The sequence below is a fragment of the Podarcis vaucheri genome (assembly GCF_965113315.1).
Source record: "Podarcis vaucheri genome assembly, chromosome: 7".
NCBI lineage: Eukaryota > Metazoa > Chordata > Lepidosauria > Squamata > Lacertidae > Podarcis > Podarcis vaucheri.
Genome location: NC_138765.1, coordinates 78,483,446 through 78,503,628, shown reverse-complemented (window position 1 = coordinate 78,503,628; position 20,183 = coordinate 78,483,446). Strand labels below are relative to the sequence as shown.

Below are 20,183 nucleotides of genomic sequence, written 5' to 3'. Positions count from 1 at the left end.
TTTTGAACTCAAGTGGGACTTCTGAGTAAGAACAAAGTGGTTTTAATGTGTTATAAGAAAAAAAAGCCTGCTCCCTTTCCCTTATGGGGTATTCCGGAGCCCGTATAGAGTCCTTAAATGGGTTCCTTATTGGTAGGAGAAAACAGAGGCTAACCAGAGTATATTGAGAAGCAAAGCGGCTAGTAAGCCTGATCTTTATGAAAGGAAACAAATAGTTGCAACAGGGTCCCCACTCACCACATGCAGGAGGGAGGAGAACCCTGAACAATGGTGGCAAGCCCTTATGTAGATTTTTGAAATTGCCCACCCTGTAGCCCAAGACAACTCCTCTAAAACATCATACATACATACATCATCATACATACAGTACATCACAGAAGGAGCCGGTCTCCAGCAGGAATCCTGTCTGCCAGGATACCTAACAATGGTCACTGATTGCATTACCTGGGCACCCTGGCCATTCTTTTGTGATTGTAATGCTTTAATTCCTGAATCCAGGTCGCAGGCTCACCCTATTCATACACAAATATGCCCTTAAGACAGGATTTGCAAGCAAAGAGGCAATGGGAAGGCTTTCCCCATTTGACTCCCTTACTGCAGAGGAATATTTGAGGTCATTGGGAGAGTCAAAATGGCTCCAGGAGTGCTCTCCCATGGTTCATATATTTAGGTATGTGTGCATTTAGGAATATTTATTCTATATTTGAGACCTTTAAATTCTTATAACACATGCAAAGTCCCAAGTTTGGATTCCCAAATTCTCAGAAACGCAGTTCCTTGGTTCTCCAGTTGGGGGGCAGCACTCACAGTGGGTTGTCCGCCACCAAAATCCTACTCAGAGTAGACCCATAGAAACTAATGGTCCTAAATTAGGCCATGCCCATCAGCGTCTCTCTTTCCCCCCGCTTTCCACGTTTTTATCAGCTATACAAAGATCACAATTTCTTTGTAATTGTTGTAAGAATAATCATACACCCGCTTCCTCCCATCACTGGTGGTACAGATTGGCTACATGCCATTAACTTCAATGAGTCTACTCTGAGCAGGACTAGCATCAGATAGATGCAAACCCACTTTACTGTAAGAAGGGGGTGAGGCAGGGTGAATGCCTCTTTTTAAAGCAACAACAACCCTGCAGAGCCTGCTGGGTCAGGCTGGCGGTCCTGTTCTCACAGTGGCCACCCATATTATGCCTGTGGGGAACTAGCTACTGGGACCCAAGCACAAGAGCACCCTCCCTTCTTGCAGCTTCCAGCAACTGGTATTCAGAAGCTCGACTGCCTCCAGCTGTGGGGGCAGAGCTTAGCCACTGCAGTTATCAACCATCAATAACCTCACCCCCCACATAGCTGTCAACCTTCCCTTTTTGCGGGAAATTCCCTTATGTGAGTGCCTGGAGGCGGTTGGAAGATGGATGGCAGCTAACAGATTGAGGTTGAATCCCGACAAGACAGAAGTACTGTTTTTGGGGGACAGGGGGTGGGCGGGGGTGGGGGACTCCCTGGTCCTGAATGGGGTAACTGTGCCCCTGAAGGACCAGGTGTGCAGCCTGGGAGTCATTTTGGACTCACAGCTGTCCATGGAGGTGCAGGTTAATTCTGTGTCCAGGGCGGCTGTCTACCAGCTCCACCTGGTATGCAGGCTGAGACCCTACCTGCCTGTGAACTGTATCGCCAGAGTGGTGCATGCTCTAGTTATCTCCTGCTTGGACTACTGCAATGCGCTCTATGTGGGGCTACCTTTGAAGGTGACCCGGAAACTGCAATTAATCCAGAATGCGGCAGCCAGACTGGTGACTGGGAGCGGCCGCCGAGACCATATAACACCGGTCTTGAAAGAACTACATTGGCTCCCAGTACGTTTCCGAGCACAACTCAAAGTGTTGGTGCTGACCTTTAAAGCCCTAAACGGCCGCGGTCCTGCATACCTGAAGGAGCGTCTCCATCCCATCGTTCAGCCCGGACACTGAGATCCAGTGCTGAGGGCCTTCTGGCGGTTCCCTCATTGCGAGAAGTGAGGTTACAGGGAACCAGACAGAGGGCCTTCTTGGTAGTGGCGCCCACCCTGTGGAACGCCCTCCCTTCAGATGTGAAGGAAATAAGCAGCTATCTTCTCTTTAAAAGACATCTGAAGGCAGCCCTGTTTAGGGAAGTTTTTAATATTTAATGCTGTATTGTTTTTAACACTTGATTGGAAGCCACCCAGAGTGGCTGGGGAGGCTCGGCCAGATGGGCGGGGTATAAATAATAAGTTGTTGTTGTTGTTATATTCCCGCTGCTTCCTGCTGCTATGCCGGATTGTTAGGTATCCCGTAGACCAGGGGTCTGCAACCCGCTGCTCCAGAGCCACATGTGGCTCTTTTACACCTTTGCCGCAGCTCCGGGGCGGATACTAGCGAGGGGAGGAGGCACATTGTGCACCCCGACACTCCCCACTGTGGCGGGCGCTGTACTGGCTGTGACATCGCATGGGGGCGGTGCGTGCATTAGTCATGCACCGTCCCAACGTCACCTTCCCACCCGCCCACCCGCTACATTGTAAGGGGCATGTACGCTGGTCACTGTTTTGAAGGGGAGTGAAGAACACACACACACAAAAAGGTAACTTGTTAATTTAACGTTTATTTCTATGAGGAGGAGTAATTCTGAGGGGTCAAACAAAGAAATAATAAAAAAGTGACAAAAAAGTTATTTTTATAATGACGAGTTTTGCAGCTCCCAGGTTTTTTTCCTTCGGAAATGGGTCCAAGTGGCTCTTTTTGTCTTAAAGGTTGCAGACCCCTGCCGTAGACTGTCCCCGGGACAGGTGAGGCTGCTGATCCCTTATTGTCAAATCTGAAAGCTGACAGCTATGACCCCCCCCCCATGAATTCTCTTCTAAAGTTATTGGTTCAGGTGGCCAACGGCCATCACTGCCTCCTGCTGCAGATAGTTCAGCTCCACGCCTTTTTTTTTTTTTTGCTTTTCACCTGCACCTGAGATCTCCCAGCAAAATGATTAATCCAGTCATGGAAATGTAGAGCTGGAAGGGAGCTCCACGTTGGGCCCAGATATTGCTGCATTGCAGTGGGTTGGAATGGATGACCCACAGGATCCTTTCCAACGCTACAAACCCACGATTCTATTCTCCTCCTCCAGCGCGCGTGTGTGTGTTGAATCACGGTTTCTCCTACCATTCCCCTCTCCCCGGCTTAGGCTGCTCCTTCGGCCTCTGCCTTTCCTCCCCCCCCCCACTCCGCCCGATGGTATCTCCTCCCCCTCCGCCTCACCACCCTCCTTTCCCCTCCCAGTTGGTTCCTTCCCCCGCTCCGTCGCCTGGCAACCGGTGCGGGAGGGAGCGGCGAAAGGGAGCGGAGCGGGCCGCCATCTTAGTTCGCAAGCCAGCGGAGCCAGCGCCGGGCTGAGGAGGAGGAGGAGGAAGAGAAGACGCGGCGGCCAGGCTGGGCTGAGAGGAACGGCTGCCTCTCCTCCCTTCCCTTTTATTTTCCGCCCCCGGACACCCCCCTTTTTATTTATTACTACCGTTGCTATTATTTATTAATGTGTCGTTATTAGTATCGCTAATACCCGTCCGCCCCCGTTTCCTTTAGCCCTTTTTTTTTGCCCTCCCCCTCAACGGGGGGTCGGTCGGGGGGCGCCGGGGAGGAGAAGGAGGAGGAGGCGAGGCGGAGAAGCGCCTTCCCGGCCTAGCAGAGATGCTGCCCTCCCGGCTGGTGCCCGCCTGCCTCCTCCTGGCTGCGCTGCTCTGCGGACGGGTCCGCGCTGCCCGAGGTGAGCCAGGAGGCGGAGGGGAGGGTGGGGGAGGAAAACAACAATTAATATTGTGTGTGTGTGTGTGTGTGTGTGTGTGTGAGATAAATTTTTAAAAAATAGGTTGGGGTGTCCAGGTCTCCAGCCACCCAACCCCACCCGGTTAGTTCCATAGGAGGATAACGTCTTAGCGTTGCACTTAACTGATAGCACTTTAGGCACGCCAAGGAGACCTTCGTAACAGTGCTTGCGTTTTCCCTTTTTATTGCAGAAATGTCTATCCATACGCATATGTAGATAGACGCGTATCTGTGTTTGTGCGCGCGTTTTCTGTATATGGATAGATACAGGTATGCGTGCTTTTATGCACGCATGTATATATGTGTATATAAAGATTTGCATTGCCCTAATATAGACAGCAGTGACATTGCAATAATGATGATGATGATGATAACGTATGGAAAGGATCAATAAGGACGACGAAGGTGATGCTGCTGCTTCGTTTGTTGTGCCTGCGCTGCGATTGCATTGCTCTTTAGAACCTACTGTGGGTCACTTACCGCGCTGTGCAATATCGTGATTTGTTGGCTTGTTTGTTTTATTGGTGGTGGTGGTTTATTCATGTGTTGTGTTTTGCTGTATTTGCGTTAGGAGAACTGCCTTGAAACAGTACTGGGCCCCTTTTTTGCACATGCGATATTGTAATTATTTGTTAGCCTCATTTTGTATTCCTAATGGGAAGATGTCTGTTTAACCGTGTTGGGATGCTTATTGCAGCACACAATATGATAACAGCGGGTGGCATTTCACATTAGTCTGACTTGGAGTAGACCCGTTGAAGTTAGTGAACATGGGCAATTTAGGTTCATTAATTTCTCCTAAGAGTGTACCCTCTGTGAATATCACCCAGTGTTCTTATTTATTAGTTCTTGCTGCATTTGTATTAGGAGATATTTTTAAGGGTCCTTTTCTGTAAAGTGCAGTTGTCTGACAGTGCATAGTATAAATATTGCATGATTTGATAATGTTATATATTTTTATTATTGTAGTATGCTTTCATAGGTGTGTATGCGTTTAAGATGGATATTCATCCTAAGCCCCAAGGAAGTCAGTTCAATGTTCTTCTGAGTGGATATGTATAGGATTAGGTGTGTAATATATAATATCTGATGTAATACTGTATGTATAAATACAATGGTTGTATGTATGTATGTATATGTATGAATGTACAAGTTAATATTGCAGCCATTAATATAAGGATATTTTAATATTGCTTTGTTTAGTAGTGATATAGGCACTATTGCATATTCATACTTTTATATGTAATCTTCCACAGCTGTTTAATAATAGAAATATATTAATAAAATGAATAATTTATAAAGTATATATTTAAAGTACTTAGGTTCCACTCTTCAGCCAGAAAACTATTAATACCTAATAGAGTATAGTGCTTAATATTGCATTGTTTGATAATGCAATATTTTATCCTTGTACTTATATTGTCCATTATAATACAGTGCATCATTAATAGTCCCTGATTAACAAGGATATTATAACATTCCATTATTTAATAAATGATGTAACCCTACTGTACTACATCCCTCCTTATATTAAGAATATAGCATTGTTGTTTCATAATACACCTAATACTCTTTTCCATACATGCACTCACTTTCTTGTATTTTTTTTGGGGTGGGTGGGTTTGATTCCCTTTCCACTTCATCCCATCTTCCCCACCTCATAGCAACACCTCCTCCCCTTTAAGCAGAATACCTCCCCTCTTTTTAACATAGTACTTACATAGGAAACACCAACATGCCATTAGCAGTAAATCTCTCCACCCCAATATTTGTCTATTTCACTCCCTTAAGCACACATAGATACACAAACTTCCTAAACCCACAAATACCTTTTTCATACAGACACTTGCCTGTTTCTTTTACTCTTCCCCTTTCTAAAGCACTCTCCCAGACCCCCAAACCAGCACCTTCCTACGCACAGGATACTTACCTTATACTGCCCACCCCACTTCAGGGACACCTCTAAGTATGGCTTGGCGAACATGCATTTGTCAGCCTGTCCTTTTGAAGCTGTTTCCTGTAGCTTTCCTCTTAGGGGGCCTGTACTTCCTGCATCTCTGCCCCCCCCCACTGTTTGCCTCCCCACTGTGCTTATTAATTATTAGTATTCTGTCCACCACCCCACGCTCTTACATCCAAATGTACTTTCTGGACCACCATTGGCCTTTCCACATTCTGTATAAAAACTATTCTCTGCCTTCTCTATTCCTCCTTCCTCTCCCTTGGTTTTAAACCATCTTAGAAAGGCACATGTGTTAGAAGGATTCAGATTCTGGACCCTGCCAAAGGAATTGTTTCCCTCCATATATCTGACTTTGGAGGTGTGGAGTCCTTCATGCAAGGGCATCTTTTGATAAGAGGTGGGGGGCTTAAGAAGATCGCTCCTCCCACCTTTTCACTCTTTTAAGAGGATACATCTTTCTAGTGTGTGGGGGCACTATTTCCCCCCTCAGGAAAGGGGATGATGGATAGCATTCCTCACTCTGTAGTTTTACAATTTAATCGCCTGTGCCCATGAATCTATCTCTGAGGTTAAGTCCATCTATCACTCTTTTCTCCAGTGATGCCTCTTTTATACCACCCTATGCCATTCCCCCTCTTGCATTCCTGTATGTTGAGCTCCTTTCCCCTATAGGGATTTAACAAGGCTTAATCACGTCCCCAAATCATATGCTCTGTGTATCTGGATCAGAGTGCAAATGAGGAAGGAAATAGCAGTGTCCTTGGTGGTGATTGGCTTCTTATCCCTTCAAGTCTATATGGTGCCGTATGGAACAGATGGAGGAAGCTTATGTATCGGTTCTAGAAGGTGACAGAAAGGTGCCCCCTATATATGCTGTCCTACAGGGTCGGGGAGAATGTTTACACAGTGCCCGCAGTGCCCCCCTCCCTCTTGCTTTGTTTTGCTTTGGTATAATCCCCTCCCTCCTTTTTCTGGCAGTGAGAAAAAAATTCCATAGGGCAACCTGATCATGTTGGAGATGGAAAGAAAACCTGCTTACTCCCCAGATAGAGAGACTGCCAGTGTTTTTATCTGGCGGGTGATTCCGGCTGCCCAGGCTGTGTCCTCCGCTGCCCACTTTGGCTCATAATCTGGGTTAGCAGGGAGGAATGGAATGTGGGGGGGTATAATGGCACTGCTTGTGAGTGGGGGGAGGGAGTCCGCAGCAGCTCTCTGCGGGCACACACTTTCTTTGTTTTTGTCATGCAAATCATTTCTCTCACACTCCGCAAATTATTTCCCAACTAGACTTCTGTTTGTCCCTTTGATGATAAGAGACAGTGTTGTTGCTTGTGGCAAGGCAAGGTTAAACTGGACCAATCTGATGAGATTAACAATGGTGTAAATACTGTCTGTCTCTAGGCTTGCAAAAAGCTCTTTCTCTGTTGAGAGTATGATTCCCCCCCCCCATTCCAAGCAGCGATGGTATTTTAGATGGTGGAATTGGTTTTTTGATCGTCAGCTGTGAATAGATGCAGAGAATTGGACACCTTACTGAATCTCTGGGAACCTTAAACCTCTGCAATTTCATTGAGAGTGCTTTATGTCATTTAAAGCAAACACAATCCCTTCTCACACCTTTCTAGCTGTTTAACCTTTTGCAGCTCTTGTGTTACCGCTGGGCCTTGAGCTGGGAAGTAAGGACGCATTGCAGATTGTGTTTCTGGGGTTGCAAATGTTTCTTTCCCTAAATGTGGAGCCGGAGCTCCCCCCAATCATATTGTGAGATGGCTTAATTGCTGTTTAAAACATGTGCCGTTTAAAATGTTTTTATAGACATCCATTTCACTAAGTCCTACTCAGAGTAGACCCATTGAAGTTTAACTTAGTCATGTCTAAATTTCAATGGGTCTACACTGAGTAGGACTAACATGGGACACAACCCATTTGACTTCAAACTGATTTATTTTTAAGGTGGTACAGGTGATGTTGGGGTATTTTGCTGATAAAAACTGAACCTTTCAATCATCTGTGGAAAGGTTTAGTTTTCATCCCAATGGATTTACAGCTGTGCTTGTCTCTTAAATTTCATTCACTGTAGCTATTTCCAGAGGGTTGGTGCGTTGCAACGTAACAACAACACAGTAAAGTCTTCCGACATCTTGAAAAGACAACATGTTTATTACCATGCATGTTTTCTATTGGATCAGTGGACTCCAGTCCACAAAAGTTTATGGCACAATAAACATGTTGGTCTTTATGGTGCTTCCTGTTCTTCATATTTAAGAACATAGGAAGCTGACTAATACTGAACAGGACCACTGGTCCATCTAGCTCAGTATCCTCTATTCCAGGCTTCCTCAAACTCGGCCCTCCAGATGTTTTGAGACTACAATTCCCATCATCCCTGACCACTGGTCCTTTTAGCTAGGGAATTGTAGGCCAAAAACATCTGGAGGGCCAAGTTTGAGGAAGCCTGCTCTATTCTGACTGGCAGCAGCTTTTCACGGTTTCAGACAAGGGCACATTTCCAGCCCTACCTGAAGTTACTGCAGATTGAACCTGAGGCCTTCTGCATGCAAAGAAGTTGCTACACTAGTGAGCTATGCCTCCTTCCTTAAAAAGCAAGATTTTAGTCCCCATAGTTTTGAATTAAAGGGCTTATTTTAAAAAGGCACACAAGAAGCTGCCTAATACTGAGTCAGATCATTGGTCCTTCTAGCTCAGTAATGTCTACTCCGCACTGACTGGCAGCCGCTCTCTGCAGTGTTTTTGGACAAGGGGAGTTTCCCGGTCCTGTCTGGAGATGCCATTGAGGAGCGAACCTGGGACTTTCTGCATGCAAAACTCTGTCACTGAACTATGGTACTCTATTCAACGGGCAACACTTCCTCCTGTGACAGTCTTCTGAATGTTTAATTATTGATGCTTTTGAATTATGGTGCTGGAGGAGACTCTTGAGAGTCCCATGGACTGCATGAAGATCAAACCTATCCATTCTGAAGGAAATCAGCCCTGAGTGCTCACTGGAAGGACAGATCCTGAAGCTGAGGCTCCAATACTTTGGCCACCTCATGAGAAGAGAAGACTCCCTGGAAAAGACCCTGATGTTGGGAGCGGTTGAGGGCACAAGGAGAAGGGGACGACAGAGGATGAGATGATTGGACAGTGTTCTCGAAGCTACTAACATGAGTTTGACCAAACTGGGAGGCAGTGGAAGACAGGAGTGCCTGTTGTGCTGTGCTCTTTGGGGTCATGAAGAGTTGGACACAACTAAATGACTAAACAACAACAACATCTTTTGTGCAGCTGCACTAGAACCCTGTCTTGCTTTAAAGGTTATTGCTAGAATAAATATGAAGACAAATTCCAGAAAAGCAGTTATGTTAGAGTATGTGCACGTGCATGTGTGTATGTGACAGCGAGAAGACAAAAAAGCCTGGGACTGATGAGAAATGACCTTAGGTTGAGCATCCTTATGCCAGAAGGACTCTCTCTGTAATAATGTTATATGCACATGATCACTCATACCGTGTTAATTTGGAATAACATGGACAAGTAAACAGCCACTGGAAATCACCAACAATTTCCTACTGATAACTAGGTGGGAAAGCTTTAGTAAGGGAGTGGGGAAGTTTAGTACTGCCCCATTGCATATTGATTTATGCCATGGGTTGCCAACACAACGCTTAAAGGTAAAGGTACCCCTGCCCGTACGGGCCAGTCTCGACAGACTCTAGGGTTGTGCGCTCATCTCACTCTATAGGAGCGTACCCCGCCGCGGGGATTCGAACCGCCGACCATGCGATCGGCAAGTCCTAGGCGCTTAGGTTTTACTCACAGCGCCACCCGCGTCCACAACACAGCGCTTATGGGAGCATAATTGCCCAGAAAGGCCTTCCTTGGCACCCATGGGCTCTTGTCCTCTCATACCTCCCCTCTCTGAAATTAAACTTGAAAGGAGCGTTCCATAGTAGCCAATGGAAAACTGCATCAAGCCTATTTTTTTGCTAGTATGGGTTTATTGTGGACCAGTAAACTTCTTGGATTTATTTGCAACTCTGGGACAACTGCTGTCCCCTTGGTATATTCTTAAAACAATTTTACAGCTCAGTTCTGTGCAAGTTTTCACCCCTAGCAATATGCTTAGACAAATATGTAAAGATGAATGTCCTGTGATTTGCTATTAGTGTTGTATTCTGTATAGGAGAGTTGATTGAGATGAACAGTGTGTCACAAATGACTAGCAATAGGTATATGTGGGCAACTGTGCTAGGATTGTGTGATCTTTTTGCCTGCCTTATTGCTCATCTGTAGATAATGTACCTTGAAGCTACATGGTCCTATATCTGGCTTTTTCTTGCTTGTTTGGTTCAAATTTCCAAAAATGTGATTTGGGAGTTATTTTGCTGTTAAAATGTAAATGTTTCTTTTCCTATGGTTGATTTTATATATACTTGAAATAGAGCACAGTTGCTGAGTTTTTATAGCCTGACTTTAAATGTGGCCAGATGGCAGTTGCCTTTCTCAATTGGCTGTGCTATTTATTGCGAACCCGGAAGTGATGGAAGCGCTATTGCTGCAAAGAGATTCAAGGCTGTGAAAGGATTTTCTTTGGTGACAGTCTCTGGTTTCCCATTTAGCATAGTGTGGTTTATCACTGTTTTCATATGGCTGCCATCATCTGGAAAGGCTCTAATATTTCAGAAGGATATTTTGGAAGGGCTGTAGCTCAGTGGTAGAGCAGAAGATCCCACATTCAATCCTTGGCATCTCCCAAGTTGCGCAGGGAGAGAACACTGCCTGAAACCCTGGAGAGCCACTGCCTGTCAGTGTAGGCAATACTGAGCCAGATGGACCAAGGCTGTGACTCGGTAGAAGGCAGCTACTTATGCTTTTCCTAGATGTCTGGTTTTGGAGGTTTACTTGGCTTATTTAAAGCCAAACAGATTAATTCATATTCTTGTACAAACGCAGGCCTTTGTTTCTATGGTCAGAGGCAATGATGCTTCTGAATACCAGTTTCTGGAAACCACAAGAGGGGAGAGGGCTCTTGTGTTCAGGTCCTGCTTGCGGGTTTCCAAAAGGGCATCTTATTGGCCTCTGTAAGAACAGGCTGATGAACTAGATGGGCCCTTGGCCTGACCCAGCAGTGGTATCCACATATATTTATAGCTATGTCCAGGATGCAATGGAGAGCTGGAGGCTTGGAAATGTGTGTGTTGCTTTTCAATCCTAGGAACTAACTTACACAGAACTAACAAAGAGTTCATGGCTTCCAATCCGACAAGGAGGGGTTTTTATATTACTTTTCTTTTTTACATTTTATATTAGCCTTCACTAACTTGGTGCCCTCTAGATGTTTTAGACTACCAGCCAGAGGCTGCTGAATTGTCGCCCAAAATATCTGGAGAGCACCAAGTTGGAGGAGGGCTGTACATCTACCTGAGAGCTTCCATTTTCAGAATCAGTAACACTTTCCCCCTGTCTGTTGCATTGTTGAAGAATGTTGCGAAGCTGCTGGATCTAAATTACTGGCAGGGCCCTTCGTGCTTTTAAAATGGACAACGCTTCTCACTGTTAGCTGCTTTGTGGTGATGAAAGCAGCTCTACTCAGGTTTGCTTCTTTTTGTTTCTGCTCTTTCAGTCCTCCATTTGTTAGCACAGCATGAATACGGTAGGAGAATGCTTTTGTTTGGCCTGGGAAACTTCTTTCAAACTGCACGTTAAAGGGGACAATCTGGAGGGATATATATGCGCAGAAATCTGTCCCCATGAGACATACAATAAAGCCAAAGCCGATGCAAAAATAAATTTTTCAACTCACTTGTGTCATATGGGGGTAGGAAAAAGGAAGGCGACAACACTCCTCAAGCAATCACTGCCTGGTTGCCTGGCAGGGACTCTTTATTTGCTATGGGTGACTAAGCGAACAGGTCTTGGATTATTTCCATGGCTGTGTAATGAGCTTCATTTAATACCTTTGCATTAAATGATTTTTGTATTTCAGTTACAGACATTGCAATATGAAGCATTATGGTGTGTAGAATTATAGAGTTGGAAGGGACCTTGAGGATCCTATAGTTCAGGGTTTCCCAAACTTGGGGGGGGGTGTCCTCCAGCTTTTTTGGGGCTACAATTCCCATCATCCCTGACCACTGGTCCTACTAGCTAGGGATGATGGGTGTTGTAGTCAGAAATAAACTGGAGACTCAAGATTGGGAGGACCTGATCTAGTCCAACCTCCTGCAGTGTAGGAACTTTTTGCCCAATGTGGCTGAGTATCCAATGCTAGTCCTGCTCTGAGTAGTCCAATTGAAATTAATATATAAAATTTAGATCCATTAATTTCCATGGACCTGCTCCAAGTAAAGACATAGTTGCATATAATCCCAAGCTTCACCGATAACATTCATACAAAAGCAGAAGAAAGAGGGATCAGATAGAGGTGCTTGGGATAGGATGCTTACTGGGAAAGAAGAAAATATATATCAAAATTACACCACAGGCTCATCTTACTTTCAATGGAAGGAAAATTCAGGCAAGAAAAGGAGATAAAAAGAAAAGTATTTCAAGGCCGTCAACAACATTCTTAGGCAAATATTTCTGAATAGGCTGCAAGGGTGTAGCCAGGGGGGGGGGCAGGTGCCCCTCCAATCAAGTAAATCAATAAAAATACTTAACTGAGATTCTGCCCTCCCCCCCCCCCCCAGCATAAAGCCTGCACCACTGACATAAATCCTGGCTAAGCCCATGGTAGGCTGATCAAATGTTTCGTGTGTGTTTATTCATGTGTTGGGGGGTGGGGAAGAACTTTGCACAGGGACCAATTTTATCCATACCGTTCCAATTTTAGAACTTAGGTGTTCAGCTGTGTTTTTCTTTAAACGTTAAGTTTTTGAGATTTATTTTTTAGAAGTTTGTTGATGGGGTGGAAGCCCAGTTTCAACCTTCAGGTGCTTCAATGGACAGTGCAAAACTTTAAAAAGTGAGTGTCGCTTTATAATTCACTTCATGTTGAAATGGCTCAGCAGTGATTTAATAGATTAGGTAGGGCACTGGAACTGTTTGCTGATTTAGCTGAATGGGCACCAGTTTCTACTTTTTAGGCTCTCTCCATCACAGACTGGGGCCAAAAGCTAGTCTGTTAGTCATGCCCAGGAAGTCATTGTGGACTATGAACAACTCATGTGGTTTCCACTGGTGGCTGGTTTCTTAATCTTAACCACAAACACTTTTTACCACTTGTTTGACAGGATGGGGGGGTGTTGAGTACAAAAGCCACTAAGGTGAGTGCTGTATCCATTTGCCACACTCACTACTAGTATGTGGCTCTTGGAAGGTTGCCCTTGAAGGAAGGTTGCCCTTGAATTTGAAAAGATTCCCCACCACTGACCCATATGGGTCTTAGAAGAGCCCTTACTTTCAGCCAATAGACTAGCTTATATAATCTGCATAATTTTTGATTGCTCCCTAAGGCTGACAGGCAATGGAGTTTAGAACCAGTGCCCCATCTATTCCAGCCCCCTGTTCTCACAGTGGCCAACTGGGTGTACATCATTGGAAGACAACAAACAGGACCTGCAAAGCTTGGAAAGGCATATGGGCACCCATTGTGATGAACTAGATCAGGCAGTGCTTCTGCCTGTCCAGTAACGTTGCATGGGATGTTCAGAATAGCTGTGACAGCAGAAGAAAATGCAGAGAGGTAATAATCAGCAACTCTTAGCCGGGTGGGTGTAAGCTGGTCTCTTATCCATGCCCTTGTTCTCAGAGCCAAGTGTTAATAGTAGTAGGAGTCTCTTTTTAACCGACTTGGGCAGTGGCCTAATCCTGTGTGCGTGGAGTCAGTGGTTTGATGGGTGAGTCCTTGTTCCCATAAAGCTGAGGTGTTTTTGCCCTGGCAGCTAACTGCATTAAGATGTTTTGGGGCAATTTTAAGCTGGTTGGGCAAAATTGGACTGTCCTTGCTTTCCTTGACTTGAGTTAGCTGCTTGTGCTAATCAAAATCTAAAATAAAAGGGTAAAGGTAAAGGTACTCCTGCCCGTACGGGCCAGTCGTGACCGACTTTAGGGTTGCGGGCTCATCTCGCTCAAGAGGCCGGGAGCCGGCGCCGTCCGAAGACACTTCCAGGTCACGTGGCCAGCGTGACGAAGCTGCTCTGGCGAACCGGCACCAGCGCAGCACACGGAAACGCCGTTTACCTTCCCGCTATAAAGCGGTACCTATTTATCTACTTGCACCCGGGGGTGCTTTCAAACTGCTAGGTGGGCAGGAGCTGGGACCGAAAGACGGGAGCTCACCCTGCCGTGGGGATTCGAACCACCGACCATACGATCAGCAAGTCCTAGGCACTGAGGTTTTACCCACAGCGCCACCAGCGTCCCTAAAAATAAAAGGGTAGAATTGTGTTTAAGGGGAAAGCAAGTGGGCAGGATTTTAAAAAATGGGGCGGATTGTGTGTGTGTACCACACCCCACTTTTCAACTTAGACTGGTTCTCAGCTGATAACTAAAATCCATAATAAAAAGTTAAAACGCTAAATAAAAAGTTAAGTTATAACAGGGATATGTTGGGGTGGGGGCGGTATATATAGCAGCCTCCCAGTCACCAAAGCAGGGGTAGCCAATGTGGAGTCTGCAATTGTTGTAGGACTCCAACATCTATTAGCCCAAGTCGGCATGGTCAGTTAGCCGGGATGAGGGGAGTTGTAGTCCTAGGGACACCTGGGGGATGCTGCATTGGAGGGCACCCTAGAGCAGTGTTTTTCAACCACTGTTCCGCGGCACACTAGTGTGCCACGAGATGTTGCCTGGTGTGCCGTGGGAAAAATTGAAAAATTCGAAAGATTTTTAAAAAATAAAAATGTCAAATTTTCGCCCACTAGGCGGGCGCCGGACTGTGTCCACCCTATTTTCCATCCGTCCTGGGTGAGGGTCAGATCGGATGGGATCGGATGAGAGCGGACAGGCGGTCCGCTCTCATCCGATTGCCCATAGAGAGCAGCGGGGCTCTGACATCTCCCTCTCCGCACACAGTGCGGAGACGGAGCTGTCATCCGCCGGCTCAGCGGGGATCAGCGGATCGATCCCCGCTGAGCAGATCGATCCCCGGTCCGCAACGTTTGCTTCCAACCAGAATATCAGCTTTGTGTTCAGCCAGTTGCGCACTGAATAAAGTATTTTATAATTTTTCATATTTCTGTTTACTTACTATTTCATTATAAAGTAATTATAAAATACTTTCTTTGTGTTTATTTGATTCCTATTCAAGAGAATGACTTTATATATAGTCAATATAGGCACAGAGTTAAATTTTTTAACATTTTCTAATGGTGGTGTGCCTCGTGATTTTTTTCATGAAACAAGTGTGCCTTTGCCCAAAAAAAGTTGAAAAACACTGCCCTAGAGGATGATAAGACAGTTTGGCATAGTAGTTAGTATGCTGCTCTAGTACTGAGGTGGAGTCTCTAAGGTGGTTGGATGGCACCATGTACTCCTCCTTCCAGGAGCTCCTGCAGCCAAGCTGGTGTCAAATGTATTGCTATGCTTTCCTTTGAACCACATCAGCGAGGCCGTGGGAGGGGGGTCTTGTTGTCTATACAGCCCTGACCCTCCAGACATACTGCCCCAGGGAGGTCACGTGCTGCTAATGCACCCCTGGAGGCATACTCCATTCAAGACAGAAGGATGCCAACAATAACTAAGGAGACCCATGTTCAAATCTCCCTTCTGTAATAAATCTCACTAGATGACATTGAGCCAGTTCCATGCACATAGCCTAACTCATCTCACTGTGTTACTGGTAAGAATAAAATGGTGGCTGGGAGAAGAGCCATGTATACTTTCCCCAGAGCCCCAGACTATTCTCCCCCTCCAACAAAATAGTGTGGGTGGGGGAGACTTCTCTCTGCTGGCCAGTGGTGGGAAAAGGCCAGCTTCCTTGGGAGCAAGGAGTGCAGGTAGCTGTGGAGCAGGGCTGGGTGGAAAGCTTGCCTCCTCAAGTGATGGTTTCCAGCTGCTTTTGCTTCCAAAAGAAAAAAAATATCAGACCTCCAGGAGGAGCTGCATGTGGATTTGGGTAGATGGGAAGGAAGGTTGACCAGCCAGTGGTAAAGGTTCTCCACTGCCTTTGATCTGCTAAGCAAAGTGTTAACCCAGGAATAAGGGTCCAGGAATATTTGACCTTCTAAAGGAGGCATTGGTGGAGGAAGAATGTGATAGCTTGACAGAGCAGGATCCAATTCCCGAAGCAGGATTTGCAAGCTGCTGGAGGATTATCCCTTGCATATTGACAAAAACAACCACAAGGGAGTGAAATAACATACCTTGATTGCCAGTAAAAACCAGAGAGCCATCCAGTATTTAACCTAATCAATAAGGGTTTCACCTTTCCAGAGGAGCTGCATTAACCTTTTAAAAGAAAAAAGGGGAATAGACAAAGGCTAGTGTTGTTTTCAGTGTGCTGAGAAAAAGTTGTCATTGGATCTTAATTACAGAACATATCTGCCGGGCATGAGATGGCTTTTTTTTTTTTTTGCTTTTAATCTCAGGACTACTTTGCTAACAAAAGCTGCAGTATTTCAGCTGACATGTCATATTAAAGTTGTATTTTTTATCCCTCCTGAAAAGAAACCTGTGCTGGTTACTGGAGCTGATTACTCTAAAATGCTTTGTATCTGAAAACATTGGGGGGGGGCATCATCATCAAGTCCTCTCAAAGTGTATAGAAATATTTCATCTTCTGTAATGTGGTGGTGTCTAAGTGCCCCGTATTGAAAAACCTGTACCATCTTTTGACCCCTGCTAGAGCTTTTTCTTCACTGGTCCTGGTTGCTGTAGCATCATGTTACATTTCTTTGCAACATGGAAAGCTCATTGGTAGAACACCTGTTTTGCATGTAGAAGGTTCCAGGTTCCATTCCTAGCATCTCCTGGTAAGGTTGGGAAAGACTGCTTCATTGAAATCTCAGAGAGCAATTGCCAGTCAGTGAATTGAACTGGCAGGGCCAAATTGTCTTTCTTTGCTTCCTGTGCCTTATAGGAAAGGCCATAGTTCAGTAGCTGAGCATTTGCTTTGTTTGTAGAAGACCCCCAGTTCAATCCCCAACCTCTCCAGGCATGGCAGAGAATGTCCCCTATTAGCAATTCTGGCAAGCTGCTGCCAGCCAGTGTGGACGGTATGGAGTCAGGTGGACTAATGCCCTGATTTACGATTCTCTGCCATGGGAGGTTTCCAAGAGCTCAAGCCATTTCTGAAAATGTTCAAAGATGCTTGTATTAGTGGGGTTGAGAGTTTATGACCAGCTTCTGTGAATCCTGGCTTTATAGCTTTAATAGTTGCTTAATAATCATCATCTCTGCTCTTTACAGAGCACCCAGTAAAAATATAATTGTTCTTTTAAAAAATACCTGCAAACTAATATAAATATAATTTTGAGAATTATAATTATAAATTACAAATTATATTTCTTGTAGCTGCTAGACTTTTTATTACACAAAAAAGGAGGAATTTAAATAATCTGTCTCTTGAGCTGTGATATAAAACTTTACGAAGCCTCACAATTGCTGGAAAGATAACCTGTAACATTTTCATGATGAAAGGCAAAGAACCAGTAGAGTAGTTTTATGCAAGTTAGTGGGGCTTTTTATCTTACATTTCAAGTAACAGTCTGCATGACCATTACCTGCACCTAAAAAAGAACTATGGTGCACCAAAATTATGTGTAGGTTTAATATACCTATATAGAATTGTACATACCATTATTGTGTATAAGTATCTCTCTGATGACTTGCTGTGTTTTTGTATTGAAATTTTAGCAATCAAATTAAAACTAAATTTAGCTGGCAATCAACTTAAAAATAAATTTAGCTAGCAATCAAATTAAAAATGAATTTAAAAGATCAGTAGGAATTACATGTTAATAACCAGTTGAAGGGCACATTTTCAGCCTGACAAATCTTCAGCAAGAGTTGAGAAATTATAGTGATAAAAATTGTAGAAGGATCAAAAACTAGAAGGCATGTAAAACACAGGGTTATATCCAATCAAGTTATACTTAAGGTAGACGCATTGAAATTAATGAACCTATGTGATCCATTTCCATTCATTTCAGTGGATCTACTCTGAGTAGGACTGATATTGGATACAACCCCACTATTCCTTCCAAGCTTATCTAATGAGGCTGGTTCCGAAGATTCTCTGGCATTACAGTGGTGCCTTGCAAGACGAAAATAATCCGTTCCGCGAGTCTCTTCGTCTAGCGGTTTTTCTCGTCTTGCGAAGCAACCCTATTAACGGATTAGCGCTATTAGCGGTTTAGCAGATTAGCGGCTATTAAAGGCTTAGCGGCTAAAAGGCTATTAGCGGCTTAGAAAAGGGGGGGAGCGGAAAAAAACCGGAACACTCGCAAGACGTTTTCGTCTTGCGAAGCAAGCCCATAGGGAAATTCGTCTTGCGAAGCAGCTCAAAAACGGAAAACCCTTTCGTCTAGTGGGTTTTCCGTCTTGCGAGGCATTCGTCTTGCGGGGCACCACTGTAACATCTTTCTTAATATTTCTGTATTTCTTTCTCCATGAGTCATTTTGGTGGAACACCAGGTATTCTGTAAGACAGATCTGACACAAAATATAAGTAACTGTAAAACATTTTTTAAAAAGCAATAAAAATGGCAAGAACAGCCATTTTTAAATGACCTTGGCCCTGTATACCTGAAGGAGCATCTCTATCCCTATCGTTCAGCCCAGACACTGAAGTTCAGCTCCAAGGGTCATCTTGTGGTTCCCTCACTAGGAGAAGTGAGGGAACTAGGCAGAGGGCCTTCTTGGCAGTAGTGCCCTCCCTGTGGAATGCCCTCCCATCTAAAAGAACCACACAACTTTTGGAAGACATCTGAAGGCAACCCTGTATTGGGATGTTTTTGATGTCTTACTATGTTTTTATATGTACTTGTAGCTACTCAAAGGACAGATGGGCAGGGTATAAATAATAAAATCATTACTATTATTATTGAGAACAACAAATCATGGCAACAAATGGATTAAACAACAACAACTAGGCAGTTGTCCCAAAGTTTCTACGTTTAAGGGCACTGTTTCCTGAACAGGGTTGATTGACTGGGCCACTGTGTAGTGAATTTTCAAGCTTGGCAAATGCCCTGTGATCAAGAAACATCTCCCCCCCCAAAAAAAATTCACAAATATCTAGGCATGAGGAGCAGCCTGCAATGTAAAGTTTGTACATTGCATCTTGAATGTTAGTTGGTCCTAAATAAGAATCTGTGTCCAGCATAACTAGAAGAGCATCATCTCCCATACAAACTAACTTTGAACCTTGACCTCTGTGGGAAAGTCATTTCTCTGGATCCCCCATCTTTGGTGAATTAGATATTCTGTGAGGGCCTCTTTGATTTTGGAATGGGACGACTGATCTCTGCTGCTGCTTTTAATTGTCAATTTCTCCAAGTGCTTTTGCTGTTACATGCTTGTCAGACGCACTAGCCTACTTCTTCATCAGTATGTACCTTAGCCTTTATGTGACTCTGTTAGCCAGAACAGGGAAGAATGATCATCTACCAATTCACAAAAATCTTTGTTTCCTTGGTGCTTGATGGTGATCCTCACTCATCCCAGGAGGCTTTCTAAGTAGTTGGTTTGTCAGCCTGCTGTACACAGTCCTCATTCTTTTTTAAGTCGTGGTGAGTGCGTTTTAAAATAACCAGAACAAGGAAAGGGTACATTTTTATCTTGCTCTTTTCTTGAAGTCATGTGTCAAATACTTATTTAAGAAGAAAGCCAGGCTTTTCATCAATTAGGGTTTTGAATCTACTTTCAATATTGTCAGCTCCAATTGAAAAGTCAATTTCAGGCTGCAGGCAGCTCATGTGTCAAGGACAATTCTTTTCCTCAGATGGATTAAATGTGAGCTTCGGTGTAACGCTGTCATAGCTTATCAGGGCACATGCAGCAGATTCTGGCAGGTCTCACGTAGGTAGGGCAGAATATTGTATTTCAAGCAAACCAACACAATTTATCCTAACTTATGTGACGGGAGATTAGCAGTGACTTGGCTAAGTGACTTGGTTGATGCCTTTTGAGAAAGAGATTGCTTTTAGCTCTACGTTCTTGTTAAATGTTTCAACAACCTTTGTATATGCCAGAGGACGCTTGGGGTGGAATCCGAACAGGGAAATTCTTAAGCATATCACCAATTCAAATTTCTGTTGGGTTGCATCCAACCAAATCCTGCTCATAGTAAACCTATTGAAAGTAATTGGCCTAAGTTACTCACGTCCATTAATTTAAATAGTTCTGTACCAAATAGCAACCTGCTGTCCTGATTTGGTTTTTCTTTCTAGATAGCCCAGTTATCGATACTAGGTCTCTTGGAATGAAGTGTAGACATAAAAGCAT

The 20,183-nt window shown here is 44.5% G+C and overlaps 1 protein-coding gene across 3 annotated transcripts in view; it reads left to right on the top strand.

Moving 5' to 3' along the window:
• Positions 1-3,348: 3,348 nt before the first annotated feature.
• Positions 3,349-20,183, top strand: part of CLSTN1 (calsyntenin 1) — a 62,607-nt gene continuing 45,772 nt past the window's right edge. For 2 of the 3 annotated variants that reach the window (XM_082229936.1, XM_082229934.1), the window contains exon 1: positions 3,349-3,770. In XM_082229936.1, the coding sequence (XP_082086062.1) occupies positions 3,695-3,770 (76 nt within the window). In that variant the 5' untranslated portion in view covers positions 3,349-3,694. The remainder of the gene's footprint in view (positions 3,771-20,183) is intronic. The other variant, XM_082229935.1, reaches the window with a different exon arrangement.